The sequence below is a fragment of the Babylonia areolata genome, chromosome 5, assembly GCF_041734735.1.
Source record: "Babylonia areolata isolate BAREFJ2019XMU chromosome 5, ASM4173473v1, whole genome shotgun sequence".
Classification (NCBI taxonomy): Eukaryota; Metazoa; Mollusca; class Gastropoda; order Neogastropoda; family Buccinidae; genus Babylonia; species Babylonia areolata.
The window spans coordinates 13,611,815-13,637,277 of NC_134880.1; the positions used below are offsets into that span (position 1 = coordinate 13,611,815).

The window sequence follows — 25,463 nt, forward strand, 5'->3', positions numbered from 1 at the left end:
GACATTTACTTTTAATGGTTCTTTCAATGAAATATGTATTTGAAGTGGTTTCTTTCATACAGTAAAACTGCAAGCTCAAACAACACACAAACATGAATGTGCTCTCTCCTGAATCTTCCTTTTATGTTAGCAATTGATCTCAAAAGCAGTGTTTGATTGCCAAATTTGAATTGACACTCACAGTTCCATAGTCTGTGTCTGAACCCCCTCAATACATGTACATCACACACACACACACACACACACACACACACACACACACACTGTCTCACCCTGGCATACTCTTTCTCCCACCTTAACACACCCACTTATAAAGATACACAGTTCACAGAATGTTACGCACTGTCACATGTATAACATCACACACAATCAAAAACTGTTGTAATCGTTACACAGTTTCGCCATCACATGTATAACATTACACAAATAGTCACAAACTGTTGTCACAGCTTCACAGACTGTTACAGGTCTATTATCAGACACAGCCAAAAATTGTTATTACAACTCCAAATAATGTCACACACTGTCACATTGTTCGTATTGTCCTGTGACATATCCCATGCACATACATTCACTCACCCAGAATATCAAACTTTGTTACAGTTCTCCGGCTGAATATAACATTATATCCAGTACACAATGTCACACACAAACACTCTGTCATAGAGACTCACAAACAGCAGAGTTCTACAGAATGTAATACAATATCACACTCACAAACAGAAAGTCATAAACTGCAGTCACACTGTCCCATATATACCGTATCAAACACATACGCTCACACAAAGAGATCTGAAAAACTGCAGTCATGGTTCAATGGAATGGAATGTTTCACTCACAATATCACACACACTCATGCTCAGAAAGTCACAAACTGCATTCTACACAATATAACATAAATATTTCATACAAGTTTCATACACAGAACACAACAGTCACAAACTGTATTTTATAGAATATGGCCAAAATACCTCATACAAGTCTCACACACAGAAATTCACACTTGTAGAGAAAGTCACACACTGTTTTCTACAGTATATGACAAAAAACCTCCACACAAATTACACACTCAGAAAGTAATTCTATGTATACACAGACACTCACACAACAGTCACAAACTGCATTCTGTTGAATATGACCAAAATACCTCATTCAAGTCACACACTCAGGAAGTCACTGCATTCCATCAAGTATGACCTTGAACATCTCATACAAGTCTAGCACACAGACACTCACACAACAGAACGTCAAAAACTGCAGTCACAGCTCCACAGAATATATCACGCCCCATTCACAGTGTTACCATGACATGCAGACTATCACACAGACCACTTTCCTTGGCAAAGTGTTTAGCGTCATGGACTAATGACTAGGTGGATGTGGCTTCAAGCCCAACCATAGGTGTTTTTTTTTTCAGCCTGTGGCCAGCTCCTACCCAGATCTGAGTTTTCAATGGGCTCAAACGGAAAAACTAGATCCACACAGTTGAGGGCCATCCACTGAACGGACGTGTCTTTGGGCGTGTTTCTCAAACTTCCTGACCATGACCACAGGTGTCTATCTCTCAGCCTGTTTAACTCACTCTGGACGATGGAACACTACAGCGTTCCTGACGTAAGGTAGCGTTCCGGACATGGAATACTCTAGTGGTTTTGACAATTAAAATTTTTTCCACATTTTCCCCATGGGGTAGCATAACAACTGCAGCTACACCAGGGATTGTGAACGTGTTCCATAGCGAGCCAGCGAGTTCAAGACCCCACATGACAAGCCAATCTGCATACGTATCGAAAATGGCGTAGCAGGCGATACAAGTGGAAATTTTGGAGCAAACTAGATCACGACAGCGGCTTTTACCGCTGCTTAAGTGATTGAAATGCTTCAAACTGAAGGTTTCAACATCAACAAGGATGATGAAAACGTTGAATAAAGTATCTGCAGTGAAGAAAACGACCAGCAAGAAGTTACTGATAGTGACTCAGCTTCTGAGAGCAGTGAAGAGGGAGGGGGGTGGGGCATTCACACGATGTGAGGAGAGGGGTCAGTGGGTCAAGTACAGAGTTTCATTCAGTTACTTTATGTTTTGTATTTTTTTGTGTGATTTTTTCCTAACCCTAACAAATGGGTCGTCTGTAGGGAAAAGCAAGGAAGAGAACTATTCGTCTGGAGTGAGTTAATGCAGGGATGGGGTATAACAAGAGAGTACAGCTTTGTCATGTAGTCCCAAATCTACATCCCCGTAGCAGCATCTTCGTCACCCCCATCGTCATTCAACATCATTGAAATATGGAAAATAAAAGGTCCATGGAGAAAAAACAGACTGTGACACAGAGAATGTGATGTCACAACTGCCCACACCATCACACAATGCCATCGCAGTTAAGGAGAATCTCTTGCACTGTCTGATTGCGTCTCACTTTCTGCATTTCTGCATTCTGTCAAAGAAACACATGTAACAATCAGAAAAATGAAGAATGGTTAAACTTTAGTGTGTGCGTGTATGTGTGTGTGTGTGTGAGTGTGAGTGTGTGTGTGTGTGTGTGTGTGTGTATAAACAGCTGAACCATATTAGCTCACACTATTCCCAAAACTCTTTAGTTTTGTTGTTTTTCACACATTTTAATCAGATACACACGACTGTGTTGAGATCAAAACTGATTTTGCTTTTATCAAAAAACAAAGGAGACAGGAGTCTCCACTCTCGATTCCATCCTCTCTGTTGACACAGAACTCTTTTGTCTGCCACTAATCCAGAAAAAGACTCCCCACTCCTGATTCTTTCCTCTCAACCATATCAGCTCTCTTGGTCAACAGGAAACCACTCTGGTATCTGACCAACTTCCAATGAAACTCACCCTATCACATATACAAAATGCAAATTCTATTCTTTAACAAAAAAAAAAAGACCAAAAAAAAAGACATACCCACCCCTCTCGGCTGCATCTGAATGATTCCTCTCCCTTGATTGACTGTGTGCATGCATGCATGCATGTATTCCCCGCATTTATCCCCTACATGTACATGTATTCCCTGCATGTATCCTCTGCATGTATTCCCTACATGTATTCCCTGCATGTATTCCCTCCTGCATGTATTCCCTACATGTATCCCCTGTGTGTATCCCCTACATGTATCCCCTGCATGTATCCCCTACATGTATCCCTTACATGTATCTCCTACACATATTCCCTGCATGTATCCCCTACATGTATCCCCTACATGTATCCCCTACTTGTATTCCCTACATGGCATGTATTCCCTACATGGCGTGTATTCCCTGCATGCATTCCCTGCATGTATTCCCTCCTGCATGTATTCCCTACATGTATTCCTGCATGTGTCCCCTACATGCATTCCCTACATGTATTCCCTGCATGTATCCCCTACATGTATTCCCTGCATGCATTCCCTGCATGTATTCCCTCCTGCATGTATTCCCTACATGTATTCCTGCATGTATCCCCTACATGCATTCCCTACATGTATTCCCTGCATGTATCCCCTACATGTATTCCCTACATGTATTCCCTGCATGTATCCCCTACATGTATTCCCTGCATGTATCCCCTACATGTATTCCCTACATGTATTCCCTGCATGTATCCCCTACATGTATTCCCTGCATGTATCCCCTGAATATATTCCCTACATGTATTCCATGCACACATTCCCTTATGTATTCCCTCCTGCATGTATTCCCTACATGTATCCCCTGTGTGTATCCCCTGTGTGTATCCCCTGCATGTATCCCCTACATGTATCCCTTACATGTATCTCCTACACATATTCCCTGCATGTATCCCCTACATGTATCCCCTACTTGTATCCCCTACATGTATCCCCTACTTGTATTCCCTACTTGTATCCCCTACATGTATTCCCTACATGTATCCCCTACATGTATCCCCTACATGTATTCCCTACATGTATCTGCTACATGTATCCCCTACATGCATTCCGTATCATTTACCTTACTATATTTCTATGTAATTATGTGTGTGTGTGTGTGTGTGTGTGTGCATCCTGTGTGGAGTGGGCATGGGTTTGTGGGTTGCAGATGGAGCGGGAGGATTTGTGCATGCTGGTGTATTCATGTGTTTTAAATATACATACGTCATTGTATTTTTTTTTTGCCTGAAGAAAAGCCTGTGGCTTGATACATTGCCTCTTTTATCCCACGTAAGTCGACTTTTACCAAGATTCTTTTAGTCTACCTCTTACCATTGTATTTTTCATTGTAAACGCCCAGGGCTTTTGTTTCATTATATCGAGCATACCAAATGTCCCTTTATTATTATCATCATTAATCACTTTATTGCTGATTTTGTCTTTTTCAATTTATTTGATTTTATGTTTATGTCTCACAAAGCTAAAATAGGCTCTCAAGGCTTGATCAGCATGAAAGGTTTATGCAAAGTTATTTATGTTCTTTTTTTCTTTTTTTTAAAGCAGAATCGATGTCTGGATTAGTCATCACACTTTGACACCTCCTCGAAACTGAAACTGAACTGACTGAAAGATAGCTATACTCTCCCACAATAAAATAACTCCTTAAAAAAAAAAAAAAAAAAAAAAAGACCTTTACCCTTGTCCCAATACCTAAACAACTGCCCCACTACTCCATTAACACATGTAAACCTCACCCACTCCCATTCTCTGATTCTGAGCACAACCACCACCACCACCCCAACTTCCACCGCCCCCCACCACGCCCGTGCTCACCTTCCACACAATGACGACACCATCAGCACCACAGGACACCAGACCCTCATGGTCATAGTCCAGGAAACTCTGCAATCAAAACAAAAGCAGGCATTACGGCTTCCAGCACACATTCTTCCCCCCCTTGCTGTTTAGGTTCTTTTCCCTCAATACAGAATATTTCACAAGACCGTTACAACTGTTCAAACCAATAAGTACTCAGTACCCAGATTTTCAGATCACAGTGATGGAATAGGTTGGGTTTTTTTTTACTTTGAAGAAAATAGAGAGAGAAAAAAAAAGAACAAAAAACAAAAGAAGCACAAATAAAGCAGTCTTGTCAACACACTTGTCAATGTCAGCATTTCTCTCTGCAGCTTCTATCGGGCGATAAACCACTAAGATACACAGATCGCACAAAAATACACTTTACAAGGATTCTTTCATATATGTGGGTAAGTTTACAGGTCTTAGTGCCCTTAGCCTCTACAAACTTCTGATTCATTATTTCTATTCTTGCAATATAAACTACTGACATCAATCCAATACTGCTCATTTTCTGACTACTGACAAGGAAAGAAATCTGAATAAAATCACTCCCACTTCACACACAATTAATTCAGTCTTACATCCCTTCAGTCATTGACTGTGCTGGTAAAAATATTTCCAACAATGTGAGTCAAAACAATTTTTAAATACTCATAAAAGCTGCAACCATAACTGTGTACATTCAAAGTCAGAAAAAAGCAAAAACCATGCATGTTCAGTTAAGAAAATAAGTCATGTGACACAAAAGACTGCAGAACTTGCACATGAGAGTAGACTTTTCAGGCAAACTATTAGCAGCTACAGAGCTCTGAGGGCTGAAGAAAACATTACTTTTTATATTTGTGTATTGGAAGTATACTTGTGTTATATGACAGAATATATAAGTGTGTGATGGGGTGAGTGTCAGATTTTCACGTGAACAACTGCTTATGTATGTGGAGTGATGGCCTAGAGGTAACGCGTCCGCCTAGGAAGCGAGAGAATCTGAGCGTGCTGGTTCAAATCACGGCTCAGCCGCCGATATTTTCTCCCTCTCCACTAGACTTTTAGTGGTGGTCTGGACGCTAGTCATTCGGATGAGACGGGGATAAACCGAGGTCCCATGTGCAGCATGCACTTAGCGCACGTAAAAGAACCCACGACAACAAAAGTGTTGTTCCTGGCAAAATTCTGTAGAAAGATCCACTTCGATAGGAAAAACAAATCAAACTGCACACAAGAAAAAATACCAAAAAAAAAAAAGGGGTGGCACTGTAGCGTAGTGACGCGCTCTCCCTGGGGAGAGCAGCCCGAATTTCACACACAGAAATCTGTTGTGATAAAAAGAAAAACAAAATACAAAATACAAAATGTAAGTATATAAGACATACATGCAAGTGTACTCTATTACACTATATAGATACCTTGATGTGAATAGCAGTTCTTGCTTATTCAATGAGCCATTTGAAAACGAAATTTTGACTTTGAAAAAAAAAAAAAAAAAAAAAAAAAGTCACACAGATGACTGACTGACCTGGACAGACCCAGCATGTCCCAGGCACTCTCCCAGAAGGTGAGGAGACCACACCCTGTCTTCGTTGATGTGACGTAATTCTGACTCACTGCAAACACACACGTCATGATTTCCTTGTACTTTCTGATTATGTTTTGGCATGCTGAGGCATAAATACTTGTGCGTGTTCATGTTTGTGCGTCTGTGTGTGTTCTTCAGTATAACGTCTATCCGCAATGTGTGTGTGTGTGTGTGTGTGTGTGTGTGTGTGTGGTGTGTGTGTGTGTGTGTGTGTGTGTGTGTGTGTGTGTGTGTGTGTGTGTGTGTGTGTGTTTGAGTGTGTGTGTGTTTGTATGTGTTCGAATGTGTGTGTGTGTGTGTGTGTGTGTGTGAGCGTGCGCTCACCATAAATGACTGAACAATGTTTCATTCTTTTTTTTTCCAACATTTTTTATTCAAACAAAGCTTTATAGATAAAGTATAATATCAAACACTGGGAAGTTACAGCAAAACATTCTTCTGAATATCAATCATTCCACATCAAGAATTATATCAGTAGAACAGTAGATATTCGTTCAATGTATCAGTCTTTGTCCCATGCCAGACACAACTGAATCAGTGACGTTATTGTCTCCCCTGCATGCTTCTCTTTTTAAATCATGTCACTTGCTTTCAAGGACTTGCAAGTCAGTGCACTGGAGTCCCACCTGGAAGGTGCTGGGTTCAAATTCTGGCATCACTTGATGGTTCCTATGTAATGTGTACAGATCTGCTGCAGCCTGAAACCTTCTGTCATATGTTTGCAGATCAACATGTGTATACTGGTGATCACACAAATCATGCCACAGTCTGGTCACACACATGAAAACACTCTGAAAATAGTACTTGTAGGCCTAAACGCATATGCAAGTGACCACCCTTAAAAACGAGGATGAGTTGAAGCCCATAGAGCCTAGAAAGAGGAAATGCTGGCTTATCTCAGTCCCCCTGACTGCCACTGGCAAAATTGCTTGTCAGTGAAGGGCTGTCACCTTACTGAGATAAGACAAATTGCATGTCAGGATGTTAGTGAAGAGCTGTCGCCTCACTGAGATAAGACAGATTACAGGTCAGGATGTCAGTGAAGGGCTGTCGTCTCACTGAGATAAGACAGATTACAGGTCAGGATGTCAGTGAAGAGCTGTCACCTCACTGAGATAAGACAGATTACAGGTCAGGATGTCAGTGAAGGGTTGTCACCTCACTAAGATCAGACAAGAGTTCACAGGTCAGTATGTCAGTCACTGTTCTTTATTTGGATTTCTTCTCTTGGAATCACTTTACTTTTGTTCAGTAAACATCCTTGAAAAATGAACAAAAAATAGTATCTGCAACTCATGCCATACATATCTAATTTCACCATGGTTCAGCAATCAATGGATTATAGGGACAGAAATGATGTCACCAACAACAACCCCCCCCCCCCCCACACCCCACACCCCCCCAAAAAAAAACCCCCAAAATAGCAAAATCAACAGTTTGAGTTATAGACATGTCCCTGACCTCATTCCAGTGAAGCGTTCCATGGGAGACATGGTCAGCAGTTCCTTCCCCTCCCCATCATCCACATCCACTGGGGGGCGGCCCCAGATGCGGATGGAGCCATCCTCTGAGCAGGTGACCAGGTACACACTGTGGAGTCATGTTCACAAACATACACTATGAACTCCATAGAAAATGGTATCCACAGTAAAAACTTGTTGGGCACAATTTGTAAGCACACACTCTGATTTCCATAGAAAATTGTATCCACACTGACGGGTGCAACAGCCAAGTGGTTCAGGTGTTGGACTTTCAATCTGAGCCCTGGGTTCGAATCCCAGTCACAGCATCTCGTGGGTAAAGGGTGGAGATTTTTCTGATCTCCCAGGTCAACAGATGTGCAGACCTGCTAGTGTCTGAACCCCCTTCATGTGCATACCCATGCAGAAAATCAAATACGCATGTTAAAGATTCTGTAATCCATGTCAGCATTCGGTGGGTTATGGAAACAAGAACATACCCTGCATGTACCCTCCAGAAAGCCGAGTATGACTGCTCTACATGGCGGGGTTAAAATGGTCAAACATGTAAAATCCCACTTGTGTATGCACATGAATGTGGGAGTCGCAGCCCATGAACGAAGTATCCACACTAAAAACATGATGGGCACAACTTGCGAATTTTCTTTTCTTTTCTTTTTCCTACATTATTTGTACAAAGTTATCCAAAGGAATTGTACCTGTGCTTGATTCCACCTTGTATGTGTGATTATGTCCTGATGCTGACATTGTAACTCTTGTATGCCTCCTGAAGATCTGCATTGTTCCTGCTGTATGAATTACCCTGATGACCTTTCTTTTTATTTTTCATCTTCTCTTGTGTGTGCATTAATAATGAATTAAAAACATAATTCAAAACGTTCACAGGCACAGGCAGACATAAACATATATGCTCTTTATTTCTCTTCCCATCCAACACATTTAAGCACTCATTCATCACCTGCACATCAAACACACATACACACTGACATTCAAGCGTACCCTTCACAAGCAAATCCCAGATGTCTAATTTTGGAATAGTGAGCTTCCAGTTTCTTCACCAACAGGCGCTCCTTGCCAGGCGACACGTCAAACACACAGAACCCTGTTCCTATGGCTGCAAACAGGTACCTCTGACACACACAAACACACACACACACACACACACACTTACATTAGTACACACATGCTGTTTGAATGGTGCTTCAACCTGCAGCAACTCTTCAGCTACCATATAAAAATGCTTTTATGAAAAATAAATTTAATGTTGTTTGGGGTTTGTTTTGTTTTTTTAATTATTGGAAGAGTTAAATCAGCTTATTCCAACAAAAGGAATCACGGACAAGAAAAAATGGCTAAGTGAAGCACATCACCATAAAAAAAATGACATTCTGACTGTTGAGACCCTAAACTCTGACTTCAAAGATTGATTTGATTGTTTAAGAGAGTTTATGTTCTGGCCACAACCAGTTACTATCATCTAATCTGATTAAAACTGGATGAAAAACTAAAACAAACCCATAAAGTATACATGTGCAGAGACCTCCAGTCTCAAACACACACCAACGCATGACTGAATCAACAAGGACAGGACAAAGACGGTGACTGGTGTGTGACCTCCTGGTGACCTAACATCTATAGCCCCCTGTGGACTGTCGGTGCTGGGACAGCAACAGACGAACGCCAGTGTGGCTGTGTAAGGGGCACTGGGAATGAGCAATGTGATGATAATGCCGATAATGCTGATAATGGGGCAGCAAAAAAAAATGAATCAACAAACAAGAGAGGCAAGGCCTTCAAGACTCACTTGTGATAAATTAAGTCCCCTAGCATTAATTACAGAGTAATTTCCCTTTTTTACTATCTGCACCAAAACGGTTGCAAAATAAATAAAAATTCCATGCTTAGCAAATTTTTGTTTGAACAAAAAATGATAATAATGACTCCTCTTGTTGTTGTGTCAGAATAAGAGGTCAAAGTGCAAAGTTTAGAGAATACAAAAAATATAAATATAACAGTAAATGCAGTTTGCATATAATTAGGCTTCTTTTTTATTTTTTTGTGCCCATCCCAGAGGTGCAATATTGTTTTAAACAAGATGACTGGAAAGAACTGAATTTTTCCTATTTTTATGCCAAATTTGGTGTCAACTGACAAAGTATTTGCAGAGAAAATGTCAATGTTAAAGTTTACCATGGACACACAGACACACAGACACACGGACACACACACACAACCGAACACCGGGTTAAAACATAGACTCACTTTGTTTACACAAGTGAGTCAAAAATGACGGTGAATACCTCTTGCACACAGAAGAGGGACTGGACACTGTAGGGAAAACCCTTGAGGACCCCTTGGTACTCTGACACTGTGTTGAACTGTTTGGCAGGCAGCAGGGTGTGTGCTGACCACAGAATGATGGTGCCGTCAATGGAACCGCTGCCAAAACACGAGTCTGTTGGACACACCACCCAGTCATGGACACAGTAAGTATGAGAAAAAGTGTGGGTTGAGTGATCCAGTGGCAATGTGCCTGACCAGGAAATAGAGTATGCATGAGTTTGAATCCCATAAACAGACCAGGATTTTTACTTCCCCCTGCACTAGACCTTGAGTGGTGGTCAGGATGCTAGTCTTTTAGGTGAGATGATAAACCGATGTCTTGTGTGCAGCATGCATTTTGTCCACATAAATGAATTAATGGCAACAAAAAGATTGTCCCTGGCAAATTTCTGTAGAAAAACCCACTTAGAAAGAAATACAAGTACACTTATAGACTGTCGCGATGCATGCATATTCATCAGAAAGAGCAGCCTGAATTTCACTTTGAGAAATATGTTGTGACAGAAAGTAATACAATACAAAGATGAATCAAGACTGTCTCCTATGAACAGAACTGACAAGGGAGACTAACTGTGAAAGCATCAAGGACAGAGAATATCCAGAAGAAACAAGTCCTAAAATCAACATAAAACGACGGGTGCAACAGCCGAGTGGTTAAAGCGTTAGACTTTCAATCTGATGGTCCCGGGTTCGAATCTCGGTGACGGCACCTGGTGGGTAAAGGGTGGACATTTTTCCAATCTCCCAGGTCAAGATATGTGCAGACCTGCTAGTGCCTGAACCCCCTTCGTGTGTATACGCAAGCAAAAGATCAAATATGCACGTTAAAGATCCTGTAATCCATGTCAGCGTTTGGTGGGTTATGAAAACAAGTACATACCCAGCATGCACACCCCCGAAAGCAGAGTATGGCTGCCTACATGGCGGGGTAAAAACGGTCATACACGTAAAAGCCCACTCGTGTATATACGAGTGAACGTGGGAGTTGCAGCCCACGAACAAAGAAGAAGAACAACATAAAACAAGTATCAACAATTATCAGGAAAAGGGTCAGAATGATAAAGCTATCTGACATACATCAGGAAAAAATAAATCATAAACAAAAATGTTAGAAAAGAACAGAATAGTTAAAAGAAAAGAAAAAAAACAACAGATTACAGTTGACAGAAACAGGAACAGAACCGGGGCAGAAACAAAAGAAGACAACTGGCATACAGACTGTCACAGAAGTTGTCAGATTTAGTAAACTGACAACAGAAGTTAGAACACTACTGTGTAAGTCAACAAATATAGGGACTGACTGAATAAGACTCTCACAGTTCTCAGACAGGTTGTCACTCATGGGAACTGACTGCTAGAAGAAATACTTATCAAAATGATGACATGACACCAGGCACATCCTCTGACAGGGAAACTAACAATACGTTATCACATAACGTATTTATTATCACATAATATCAATAATTATCACATAATTAAATATTATTATGTGTAGTAGCATTTTTTTTACTTTTTTCTTTTTTTTTTCGAGGCCTGACTAAGCGCGTTGGGTTACACTGCTGGTCAGGCATCTGCTTGGCAGATGTGGTGTAGCAGTATATGGATTTGACTGAACACAGTGACGCCTCCTTGAGCTACTGATACTGATATCACGTAATGCAAGTCTTCATGTGAAAGAACAGCAAAAAATGACTAGATAAAAAGACCACCGGCAGGAAAACCATGACAAGTCACCAGACACGAGAACAAGCATGCAGTCAGCATCACTGTACACTGGCACCGACCAGAGTGTTATGCTTGGTTCCTTTTTAAATTCTTTTCAACACAAAATGTTTTTATTCATCCAATTTTGGACAACCTGTGAAAACAGTGCTACATAACACTGATACAACACATCACAATAGAATAACATGAAAAAAAAAATGAAAAAAAAAAGAAGACAGACACTGGCCATACACAGGCTATGATGTTGCAAAAGAAAACAAAATGTCACTGCTCAATACATACACTTCATCTGTACCTCAGAGAATGTTATGAGCTTAACTCTCTCAATACGAACGGCGAAAGAGACGACGTTAACAGCGTTTCACCCCAATTACCATCATCAAAATATTGCAATCAGAAGGCTCTTATACTGAAGAGGTAAATGTTGACAAAGAAAACCACAATTCTGACGACGGAAGCTAAAGGTTGGGTCATTCAGACACCCACTGGACATCCGAGGGGTCTGTGTAGAGGAGAAGAGAGGACTGGCCGTACTGAGTGAGTTAAAAGGACAAGATGAATTAAAGCACTAAGATTTATCATAACAGCAATCATCACCACCATCATCACTGGCATCATTGACATTTTCAGCTTTATCTTCTTTCTATTTCTTTTTTCTTGTGACCAATTGTTTGACAAGCATGATGAAGGGAAACAATAATGAGAACAACAACAGTGAATAAAAGACAAAGGACAGAGAAGTATAGAAAGACAAAGGACAGAGAAGTATAGAAAGGCAAAGGACAGAGAAGTATAGACAGACAAAGGATAAAAAGTAAAAAGCAAACAAAAAACAATGTGTTCTGTGCCTGCTGACCTGAAATGAGGACCAGGCTGTGGATGACCTCCCTGTGCGACGGCAGACGACGCACCTTGATGATCTCCTTGCTGTCTACCCCTTTAGTCAGCTTGGAGATGATGGAGTACACCACTGAAAGGAACAGAGCATCACTTTCTCTGATCTCACACTTACATGCACCATTTCTCCCCACTCCTCCTCCCCCATATACATGCACATACACTCTCCACCCAACCCCAACCATGCATATACACCCTCCGCCCCACCCCAGCCACATACACCCCCCCCCCCCCCCCAGTCCCCACAACACGCACACACCATCACTCCCCACACAAACATAGAATAGAATATGTCTTTATTACCAAGTGTACCAGGGTCACAAGGGATATTGCATGCATATACATATCATTTTGTAATCAAAGCATCACAGTATATGTTATATATTATATTATACTAAATATAATGAATTGTATGCATGAATGATAGTTGTGTCTGACTATGACCATCAGAACAGCAGAGAAGGCAACTGCTGTCACGACTATCTGGGCTAGAATTTGATTATAGTGGAGAGTGTCTTGCCCAAGTTACATCCCCACTCTCTCGGCCAAGAAGGTTTTAGGGTGGTCAGCACTGGGATGGTTCCCAAAGGCTGACTAGCCCCCAAGACTGCAGCACTAAAAGGCAGTGCAATCTCACCTCCTAGTTGGAGAGTCATAGTACTTCACAAAAGACAAAGCTGTTAATGACTTCCCTTTGCAATGGAGAAACCAATGATCATACAGCTCCCACTTTGCTGTTGGCCCAACTGTACGCCTATGTCAATCTGTGATATACGCTGAGTGTATGTATTATATATATTATATATATGCACCTGTTTCTTTTGAATGCTGATAACTAACTGAGTGTAAGACGATTTAGGAGATACATTCTAATCAATGAATGAAGCAGCACGATTCTGAACTCTTTTCAAGGAATAACTTCAAGTTTATTTGGCCAAAGATTGCAGGGTGAGGGGGGGGGGTCTGTTTTTTTTCCCTTTTTTGCTGCCTAATTATCTGCACAATATCAGTGCATTGCCCCCATACTGCACATTCCAAGAACCCCTCATACAGCCACACCCAGATTTGTCCACTGTAGTCAAAGTGCTAGCAGTCCACATAGAATCTGGCATATTTTTTCTATAATGATGATGAATGATGAAGTTGCTGCTGCTGCTGCTGCTAAGGTCAATTTTAGGATTGGGACTACATGACTCAGTCACTGTACTCTACACTTCCTTTCATAATATATCCCAACATATACCAGGCCTGAGAGATACAGACACCTGTAGTATTGGTACACCCATCCATCCATCAGTCTGCGACACTCACCACGGTATCTGATAGTATTGTTCTTTACTGCACAATGTTGCACTGTTTTATTCTGTCTTGTGTTGTATCATATAATATTTCATTATGTTGTGTTGAGCTGTGCTGTACTGTGTCATGTAATACTATACTGCATTGCACTGTGCTGCACTGCATTGCACTGTGTTGTGTTGTGTTGTACACTGTCATACCGTATCAAAATGTTACAACATCCATACCACAACTTCACATCAAGTGTGCACCACATATAACTTCCAGACTATCCACATGATTCACACATCAGCGGGAAAGCTTTTGCTTATTCAGCTGTACAGACCTACAATTCACCGCCTTTTTCAGTCAGTCACAGCCCTTTGAAACAAAGCTAAAAATATTCCTTTTCAAGCAGTCCGTTCCATTTCTGTATTCTGTGGATCCACATTTCTTACCCGTGTGTGGGCATGTTTTCTTCAGTTTAACGTCTATTCACTATAAGTGTTTTTACACGGTGTGTGGGCATGTGTGAGTGTGCACATGTGTATGTTCGTGTACCTTGTGTCTGCATGTACGCCCATGTGGGTGTGTGTGCAACTATGATTCTTCAGTCTACATGTATTTGTATTTGTACTTGTATTTCTTTTTATCACAACAGATTTCTCTGTGTGAAATTCGGGCTGCTCTCCCCAGGGAGAGCGCGTCACTATACTACAGCGCCACTTATTTTTTTAATATTTTTTCCTGTGTGCAGTTTTATCTGTTTTTCCTATCGAAGTGGATTTTTCTCCAGAATTTTGCAAGGAACAACCCTTTTGTTGCCTTGGGTTCTTTTACGTGCGTTAAGTGCATGCTGCACACAGGACCTCGGTTTATCGTCTCATCTGAATGACTAGCGTCCAGACCACCACTCATTGACTAGTGGAGGGGGAGAAAATATCGGCAGCTGAGCCGTGATTTGAACCAGCACACTCAGATTCTCTCACTTCCTAGGTGGACGCGTTACCTCTAGGACATCGCTCCACATGTGTACACACATGTGTGTGAGTGAATGTACAAATACACACACATTCATGCGAAAGTTACATACAGGGTATGCTATGTGCATCTGTCTTGGTTGCTGTGTGTCATACATGTCATAGTGGAGTGATGGCCTAGAGGTAACGCGTCCGCCTAGGAAGTGAGAGAATCTGAGCGTGCTGGTTTGAATCACGGCTCAGCCGCCAATATTTTCTCCCCCTCCACTAGACCTTGAGTGGTGGTCTGGACACTAGTCATTCAGATGAGACGATAAACCGAGGTCCCATGTGCACCACGCACTTAGCGCACGTAAAAGAACCCACGGCAACAAAAGGGTTGTTCCTGACAAAATTCTGTAGAAAAATCCACGTCAATAGGAAAAACAAATAAAACTGCACGCAGGAAAAATACAAAAAAAAAAAAAAAAGGGTGGCGCTGTAGTATAGCGACGCGCTCTCCCTGGGGAGAGCAGCCCGAATTTCACACAGAGAAATCTGTTGTGATAAAAAGAAATACAAAATACAAAAAAATGTCATCTTCACAACAACCATCCCTACTCACCCAAGTCTTTGTCAGCAGCAGTGACCAGTCGGTAATTTGTGATGGCGATCATCAGACAGATGTCTGTCAACACATCAATCGCATCAGCACTCATTTCACATAGTACTTATTTTCAGCGACAAAATAAACATGAGAGGCAAGGCCTTCAAGACTCACTTGTGGCAAATTAAGTCCCCTAGCATTAATTACAGAGTAATTTCCCTTTTTTACTATCTGCACCAAAACGTTTGCAAACTAAATAAAACTTCCATGCTTAGCAAAAGAAGTTCCTGTTTGAACAAAAAATGATATTACTGACTGCTCTTGTTGTTGTTAGAATATCAGATCAAAGTGCCAAGTTTAGAGAATACAAAAAATATAAATATAACAGTAAAAGCAGTTTGCATATAATTAGGCTTCATTTTTTTTGTGTTTTTTTTTGTGTGTGTGTCCATCCCAGAGGTGCAATATTGTTTTAAACAAGATGACTGGAAAGAACTGAATTTTTCCTATTTTTATGCCTAATTTGGTGTCAACTGACAAAGTATTTGCAGAGAAAATGTCAATGTTAAAGTTTACAACGGACACACAGACACAGAGACACACAGACACAGACAACCGAACACCGGGTTAAAACATAGACTCACTTTGTTTACACAAGTGAGTCAAAAACTGTACAAGTCATAAATTTAGACAGATTTCTGAATACCCTCAGCTCAGTTCAGTTCAGTTCAGTTACTCAAGGAGGCGTTACTGCATTTGGACGAATCAATCTACACTACACCACATCTGCTGGGCAGATGCCTGACCAGCAGAGTAACCCAACACACTCAGTCAGGCCTTGAGGGAGACTAAAACAAAATGAAGGAGGGAAAATAAAATACATACACACACACACAAAAACACACATGCACAATAGATATGCAGCCAATATGCAGTCTCACAGATATGAAAGCACAAACAACTGTGCACAGGCCCAACACTAAACATATATAAGCACACAAGCACCAACACATGAAAATACACACACACACACACACCATTGCACATCTCCCACATAATCCACACACACACTCACACAGACACACACACATATTCCTACATATCGCAGCTTCCTTGGCACACACACAAGCACATTCCTGCGCATTGTTGCATCCACAGCACGCACACACGCACACACACACACACACATGCACATTCCTATATTCTGTAGCTCACACAATACCCACACCACAGACATACACACACACACACCCAACCCCAACACACATACACACCAACTGGTGCACACATTCCTACATATCCTATGACGCACACACACACACATAAATACACACATGTGCACTAACACATGCACAGAGTTCTCCTCACACACACACATACACACACACACATGCACACACCCACACCCATACACACACACAATCCTTAAAAAAACATCTACACAGCTATGCGCCTTTTACAAACAAAAGAAGATACATATAGATTAAAATCCAGGTGTTCATGTGCGTCTGAAGAATGGTGGTTTGAGCAATTATACAGAAGTCAGCATCTGTCAATACATTTTAAGTTAACCCTTGACTGCTCAACCCTGCTTCAGTGTGATGCACTTATAACTTCCTGTGTACTTTTAAATGGTGTAACTGATTTTACTGAGCAATGCAATCCCAAGAGGAAGGACAATAACAGACAACATGACGGTTCAGTTCAATCTCATCTTAGCAAGGTGACACTGAAAAGCACACTCATCAGCAGTAATCAAGGGGTGAAATAAATGTCACCAATTTCCTCTAGTTCTGAAGTCAGTCTCTCTCACACACACACACATGTGCACGCATGCACACACACACACATACATGTGCATGCACGCATGCACACACACACACACACACACACACCACACACACACACACGCACGCACGCACACACACATGCACAAACAACCTTGAATGCACATAAACAGAAATACGCCCGGAAACACACACACTCCTCCTCATTTTCCTAACCTTCTTCTTCTGACTTCCTGCAGAATGTGTTGAGCAGAGCCCCACTCTGGTTCCACACAGAAATGTGTTCTCCTCCGGAACAGAACAGCTGTCCATCCATCAGGGAAACGAGACACTGCAACAATTCAGTCTGCCCTTCACTTCACTGGGGAAGGAACAGTGTGTGAGTGAATGAGTAAGTTACTGTGTGTGTGTGTGTATGTGTGTGTGTGTGTGTGTGTGTGTGTGTGTATGTGTGTGTGTGTGTGCGCGCGCGCATTTGTGTGTGTGTGAGCGTAGATTCTACTTCTGGGCTTTTTTCCCAATCAGGTTTAGATAACTGTTCAGGCATGTAAAGTCAAGATAATTTTTGTGCAACAAAAAAAATTCTATTTCCACCTCTGCATAATGACATCTATAAAGAAAAGAAACAAAATACAGCTAGAAATAGCATACCTATTGTCAGATTATACCTGTAGAAGAAATTAAAACAGACCATAAGTTTATAAAAACAATCACAGATCGTGCAGATATGTAAGCAAATCACTGTCCCAACAATGACAAAGGTGGGTAAAGTCAACGTAAAAGGTCAATCACGGTCCCAGAAACTGAGCTGGCAAGCTTTACGATAGCAAAGAACGTTTGCTAGTGAGAGGGTGAAGTTCTTTGATGATATTCACTCCTTTCAAATTGCTTGTGGGCTGATTAAAGTGTCTGCTGTGCATCCGGCTTACCACCTCTCTAAACAAGTCATCCAGCTGATTCAGCGAAAAAAAAAAGCATTAAAAACAAAAAGCACGTGTTTCACATCCAGTGAAGGTTCAACCCTGCGTTTCGTGAAAATTGTGGAGTATTGGTGGTTGTCGATTTCCTACAGTCTGCGTTGAAATGAGTACACTCTTCCCAAAAGCCATGCCCCCTTGATGACCTCTGGCTGGCATTCGACCAATCGTCTTACATCACTCCTCTCCCTCTCCTCCCCTTCTTCCAACGCTCGCTGCACATATTCTGTCAGTCATAGCCAGTTGTTCAAAAACGCTGTCTCACTGGATGGACGGACTGAATTACCATCAAATGGGCTGTCAGTTTCATCGCTGTCATTGTCAATCACCTTCGTTTTCAAACCAATCATCAGACAAGAGAGATCCTTCTCCAGTGCGAAAGATGTCCATAATCACAAGCAGAGCTTTCAGAATTGTGTAAATCTGCTGACTGTGACTATTTGCTTTACTGGACACAGTTTTCAGTGCCTTTTTTTGCACATGATGCAACCCCCTTTTCCACGCACATATCATGTGGTCAGTTAGCAAATTATTATCAAGTCAAAAGGGGTCTTCCACCTGATGTATATTTTTTTTTTTAGTATTCTTATAATCCAGACACACCAAACTAACTGTTCAGAGTCTGTTTAAGTGAATTGAATCAAACTCCAGTGAAGGAAAAATCATAACATACGCAGGACGTCAGTGGACATCTTATAGGCACTATGGCCATACTTTTTGTAGGACGTCAGCTGACGTCTTACGGGCACTCTACTGGTTAAGCGCACTATATTCAATATGCATTACTGGAAATTTCATCATCACGATTTTGGGGTGTTTTTTTTGTGTTAGTTATGAAACAAAATAACTTCTCCTCATGGACAACACACACACACACACACACACACACACACACACACACACAAACCACCAAAACAATGGTTAACTCACTTATTACTGCCAGTTCACTCCCCTGACTTTCCCCACAGACAGCCCATTTATATGGGTTAGAAAAAAATAATCACCAAAAAAACAAATATTTTAATAAGTTATGAAATTAAATTTTTAAAACTGATCAGTTACACAATGAGTTAGTTTGGGGCAAAAAAGTAAAACTTCCTTCCTATATTTTTTTTTTAATGCTGTTTTCCAGAGAGACGATGAAAGTGTCCACAAATATGGTTTGAAATTTGCACATACTGATGAGCCGTATATGCATCCCGGAATGCATAATGAGTTTGATTTCAGAATGTTATCCAGCCCTGATACAGTTGTCTGCCTGTTGACTAGGAAAAAACTGGGTCAGTCGCCACTGTTGACACATCCTGTTCATGTGAACCAGTCACCTAAAGAATTACTCTCCTTCTCGCAAGTAAAACAACATACTCTGCATATATTGGTATCAGTGGAGAGTGGAAAGGTCAGTTATAATTATCTTAAGCTTGTAATGTCAATATTCAATTTAGGTGCCACTCCAAAAATTCAGAACTTCATAAAGCCCAGATCAGTCTCCTTCAAACAGTTGTAAACAATAGGGCCTCGATCAGGGCCCAGTGGGTGGAGAGAGGTAAGATAACAATTTGTGTAGGCATGGATGCATGAACCAAAAGATGCAAGAAGTTAACCACATTCCAGCCTCACCAAAGGTAAAGGGCTGTACAGACAAGGTACGTACTGAGAAGGGACTGTGGGCTTACCCTGACTGAGCTGCCATGCTGTGTCAGTGTCAGCTGACAGTGTCCCGTCTCTATGTTCCACACCTGCAGTGACAGTCAACAATAATCAAGCATCACTATTTATAGATATATCAATCTGTATATATCTATGTATTTCTCTCTCTCTCTCTCTATATATATATATATATATATATCATGGGCTCTCACTTCATAATTAACAGTTCATCACAACTATGTCAACATGGTCTTCACAGCTTCACAATTTTCATACATTTAACAACTGTCTGTAATACATGACTCGCAAGTCACCTTTATCCCAGTTTCACAAATATATAGACGACACACCACTGTGACGTCATGCTCTCTCCAGGGACAGCAACCTCAATTTCATGAAGACAAATCTGTTGTGACAAAAAAATACCCAGTAATATACTACAATGTGGAGTGATGGCCTAGAGGTAACACGTCCGCCTAGGAAGCGAGAGAATCTGAGCGCGCTGGTTCGAATCACGGTTCAGCCACCGATATTTTCTCCCCCTCCACTAGACCTTGAGTGGTGGTCTGGACGCTAGTCATTCGGATGAGACGATAAACCGAGGTCCTGTGTGCAGCATGCACTTAGCGCCTGTAAAAGAACCCACGGCAACAAAAGGGTTGTTCCTGGCAAAATTCTGTAGAAAAATCCACATCGATAGGAAAAACAAATAAAACTGCATGCAGGAAAAAATACAAAAAAAAGGGTGGCGCTGTAGTGTAGCGACACGCTCTCCCTGGGGAGAGGCAGCCCGAATTTCACACACAGAAATATGTTGTGATAAAAAGAAATACAAATACAAACAAATACAAATACAATGCAATAAAATATAGCTATACAATAAAATACAGCACAAAGGTCAAATTCATCTGAGGTGTTTAAAACTGCAGTCTTTTCAGTTTCAGTTTCAGTTACCTGAAGAGTAAACAGTCTGTCAAGTGGCACTATGTAACATCAACAGTAATATAAAATTTGTTGAAAACATCCAGAGTTGTTCACCAGCACACCTTTATCTGTTTGTCGGATGATCCCGTCAGAAGGAAGTAATCCTCCACAGAATCTTTCCGTGGTTCTAATAACAGCAGGCTGGTGATAGGGTGTGAGTGACCAACCAGTGTTGCCAGTTTTCTCCCGTACTGAAAACATAAAACAAAACATTCTTTAAAAGGACATCATTAAATACTGAAAATGTGCATCATCAATGCCAAAGACAAACCCATTTGCATTTTGTGCATGAAAAGACTTAGCTCCACATTTTATGATCAATTCATTTGATGGAAATTTTAAGATATCAATAAAGAAAATAATCCAACAATGTTTACTGATCACAACAAAATGCAACACACTGCCTCTGAATGGTGGGGGCAAAATCTGTCATACATAAATAAAAGCCAGCTTGAACAAAGAAGTGAACATGGGAGTTTCAATCCACAAACACAGAAGAAAAAGAAGGCAAATATATATCAGATCATACTTTCTGGGAGGGGGGCAGCACATGCTTTTGTTTACTTGTACATTCCATGTGGGAGGGGGAGTGCAGCTTTTTTATTAGATAAAAAGTACAAGAAGTGTGAAGACAGAACTTTTTTTTTTAAACTCTGTGTGTGTGTGTGTGTGTGTGTGTGTGTGTGTGTGTGTGTGTGTGTGTGTGTGTGTGTGTGTGTGCTGTTGTTAAATAAATCTGATGTGTCACTCTTAAGAATGGAGATCTTACCTGTACTTCCCAAATGACTGCTTTGTTGTCATCACCAGCTGACACAAACCTGCAAACCAACAAATACTGACTGCAGAATACTTCACAGATAAAACCCATAGAATCATAAACAAAAAGAAATCTTTCATATGAATATCTAACCATTTTGCTGATGACCAAAAGCAAAACATACAATTTTTAAACCTGTTCTCTTCAGTCGTACCAAGAACATGAACAAAACTAAAATTGTGAATTAAAAAAAAAAGAAGATTTATATCATTCCCTCTCACAAAGATGCATGCAGAATAACAAATGAATCATTCGTGATAATTTGCTTCCCATACCAACATCTCTCTGACATCTGGTATTGACCCAGAAAATAGTCAAATAATGAATAAATTTGTAATATACTGCCTTCAATTAACATAATGAAATAAATGAATTCAAATACATTGTCTTTACTAACACTGCATAGAATCCACAAAATGTCAAAAGTTCTCAGACCAAGACACTCAGTTTACCTTCTGTCATCAATTTTGAGCAGCAGGCGTACAATATCTGAGTGATGCTGAAGTAACAGTAGTTCATTATAGGGGTTGTGAGGTTGTCCTGGCTCCACAGTGCTGGCCCACACCTGCAGCATTCCATCCCACTGCCATTACTGCTCTTGTTTCTGTTCTGTCATTGTTTTCTTTTGTGTTCTGATGTCAGTTATGTTACTGACATGGACAAAAACACAATGCTGGATTAGCATCAGCAACAGACACAAACTAAGTACATACTCAAAATGATTTTCACACACACACACACACACACACACACACACACTTACACACACACACACACACATCTCCCCTATACACTGTATATTGTTTTGAAGTTGAAACATGATCTCTGTCAAACAATCTTCCTTTTTCTCTTGTTTTTTAAACATCTCCATAAAGTAACATTTTCTCATGGACACACACAGTTGCACACATGCACTTGTTAAAAAAAACATACGCAGTGTCCATTATTTGCCAACAGTTGATGAGATGGCTAAACGTAAGATTTGTTTACAAGCTGCACAATCAGGCAACTGTAACTATCAAAATGTCTTCTTTGTTGCATGTTTCAGACACCACGGCCAGAACAGACATTTAACTCACTCGCTGCCATTGTCCGCATATGCGGACATCGTCGGAGAAAGCGTTGGATGCCAATGTCCGCATATGCGGACTTGGATTTTAAAAAGTCGTGCTGTCGGAGTGACGCGTCGGATGCGAAAATCAAAAGCAGATGTGATATCTTACGTCACCTCTGGTCAGCTTTTCATTCACACACGCTGCGTGTGTGTCGCGATAAGCTCAACCGCACTTGATAACAAAGCGTGCCCCCTGTCAGCTTTGTAAGTTGTTTGACAAGATGGCGTCACGGCGAAGTGTTCGACACGGTCGGAGAGGTGAAATGTTACTCAGCGTCGAAGATGCTTTGGAAATGATCCAAACTGAAGGCTCTGATGTCGAAGGAGATAATGTTGATTCTTCGGACAGTTAATTTGAACCAGATCCCGATGAACTAGAAACAGATTCGGCCACTGAAGAGAGTGTTTACAATGGAGAGGAAAGTGAGGAACATGTGCCAGCAGATGAGACAGACACAGACGACGAAACCACTGAGGAAATGGACGATTTTGCAAGTGTTTTCACCAGTGATTGGACTGACAATTTTTCCTTTTTCCCTCTTGCACATCCCATCACTGGCATACCAGGTTTGTCAGCTGACTGGCCAGTCAACACCCAGCCGGTTGAGTTTTTTTCTTTGTTCTTTGATTTTCATTATGTAGAGACAATATTTTTTCTTGTATCAGTGAATTTCAACTTTCTTCACCACCTGTTCATACTTCATTGCATGCACTAGGTCTTCAGTTCCTCAAATAGTGTTAGAATGTGATGTGGAACATGTTGGTGTACCTTTCTGATGGGTGCAAAAATGCTAAAAAATACACTAAATATGGATACCGCGATCAACATCAAGACGGTGAGTAAATACTTTGATTTTTTGCACACATATGGAACAACATTCCTTGCATACATATACTAAATATCAATTGTCTGGGTGTTTATTTGTTTTTTTTACAATTTTTTCCCCATCCTATACAAACCCTGGGTTTTCAGGGATTGGCAAGGGCAAAAACTCTTGGCATGGAGTGAGTTAAAAATCAAGTCATTTGTTTGGGTTATTTGTGTGCATGTGCATCGAAATATATATGCACACAAGTATGCATGTGTGGGTTATGTGTGTGTGCATGTCAAATGTGTGTGTGTGTGTGAGTGTGCGTTATTTTTAAATAATTTTCTCCACACAGATTTGTAATATATCTATCCACTGTTGAGAACACACACACACACACACACACACACACACACGTGTGCGCACGCGCGCATGCATGCATGCATGGAAGCACAAGAACACTCTAAAAAGCTCGTGAGCATTTAAATTTAGTTGAAAAAGCAACATGAATGATCATATGATCATGATGGACTGCACTGCAGACCAGACGACCTGTGTCTCTCCACTTCGATCCTTTTCCCTGGGAGATGAACCAAAAATGCGTTGCAGCATCGACATTATTTCAGTTCCGCGTACACCTGTGAGCGCACACCAAAGCCTGCACTGCTGTCTAGTACAACTGTTCACCAAAACAAACTGTGCACGTCTGCTTCGACAGCCATCGTTCTGTGGGAGTTCCCAAAATGACGTCAAACGAAAGAAGGGGAACAACTGCACAGGTCGATGAAGCACCACAACTCACGGACTTTCCATTTTGAAGTCCGTAATCACAACCTCAAAAGAGTAAATGAAGCACCTTGAACTTTTTTTTTTTTTTTTTTTTTTTTTTTAGGCGTGAGGGTATATACATATATATATATATACATATAACCCTTTCGCGAAAAAAAAAAAGTTCAAGTTTGCATCAATTAGGCCTACTCTCTCTCTCTCTTTTTTTTTTTTTTTTTTTTAACGGCGAAAGGGGTTTGTGTATGTATATTATATATATATATATCTATCTACAGAGAGAGAGAGAGAGATCTAAGGCGAGAGGGGATTATATATATATATATATATATATATACAATCCACTCTCGCCTTATATATGTATATACATATATGTACCCTCTCGCCTTCAGTTAAAAAAAAAAAGTTCAAGATTGCGTCATTTTTTACTCTTTTGAAGTTGCGGACTTCAACTCCTTTGGAATTAATCATTCGTATTTGGAAATTTTCTCATACACTGAACACTTACGTAGGAATTAGAATCGTTTAACGCCACGGTGTCAGTATTGGTGTATATGTTCAAATCCTATGAAAGAATACACTACTTAGAATGATTGTATGCAATCAGTGGTGACTACAAAAGCCCTTGACGCCCTTGCTGTAATCACAATAATATAGGCTAATATTTTCACAGCCGTTCAACAGTCTTACATTTATGTCTATAATAGTATCAATTACCAAAGGGGTTCTATGATCTAATCACCATTTTTAGTCGACTGACTGGAGATTCATCAGTATCACCGGCCACCGCTACAGTTTTAATTACTCAAGGCTAATTCTCAGCCCGCGGAATAAGACGGCGACGGATCCGGCAGGCAAACTTCGCAGTTACTATATGCGGCGCATCGACTGCCGAACTGTGAAGCAAAATGAAATCAGTAAAATAAT

The 25,463-nt window shown here is 40.8% G+C and overlaps 1 protein-coding gene across 3 annotated transcripts; it reads right to left on the minus strand.

Moving 5' to 3' along the window:
- Positions 1–25,313, minus strand: LOC143281950 (WD repeat-containing protein 41-like). Of its 3 annotated transcripts, none has more exons than XM_076587267.1 (14): positions 25,279–25,313; positions 22,280–22,392; positions 21,780–21,828; positions 21,073–21,201; positions 20,053–20,115; positions 17,616–17,730; positions 15,631–15,693; positions 12,728–12,841; positions 10,104–10,258; positions 8,803–8,933; positions 7,784–7,912; positions 6,263–6,350; positions 4,723–4,791; positions 1–2,435 (listed from the first exon to the last, which is right to left on the minus strand). In XM_076587267.1, the coding sequence occupies exons 1-14, from the start codon at positions 25,279–25,281 to the stop codon at positions 2,361–2,363; spliced, it is 1,296 nt and encodes a 431-aa protein (XP_076443382.1). In that variant the 5' UTR covers positions 25,282–25,313; the 3' UTR covers positions 1–2,360. The 3 variants fall into 3 exon arrangements, with proteins under 3 accessions (XP_076443382.1, XP_076443381.1, XP_076443383.1); XM_076587266.1 differs by lacking the exon at positions 25,279–25,313 and adding an exon at positions 24,303–24,485; XM_076587268.1 differs by lacking the exons at positions 1–2,435; positions 4,723–4,791; positions 25,279–25,313 and adding exons at positions 6,949–7,027; positions 24,303–24,485 and having other exon boundaries at positions 6,273–6,350.
- Between the last annotated feature and the right edge of the window lie 150 nt (positions 25,314–25,463).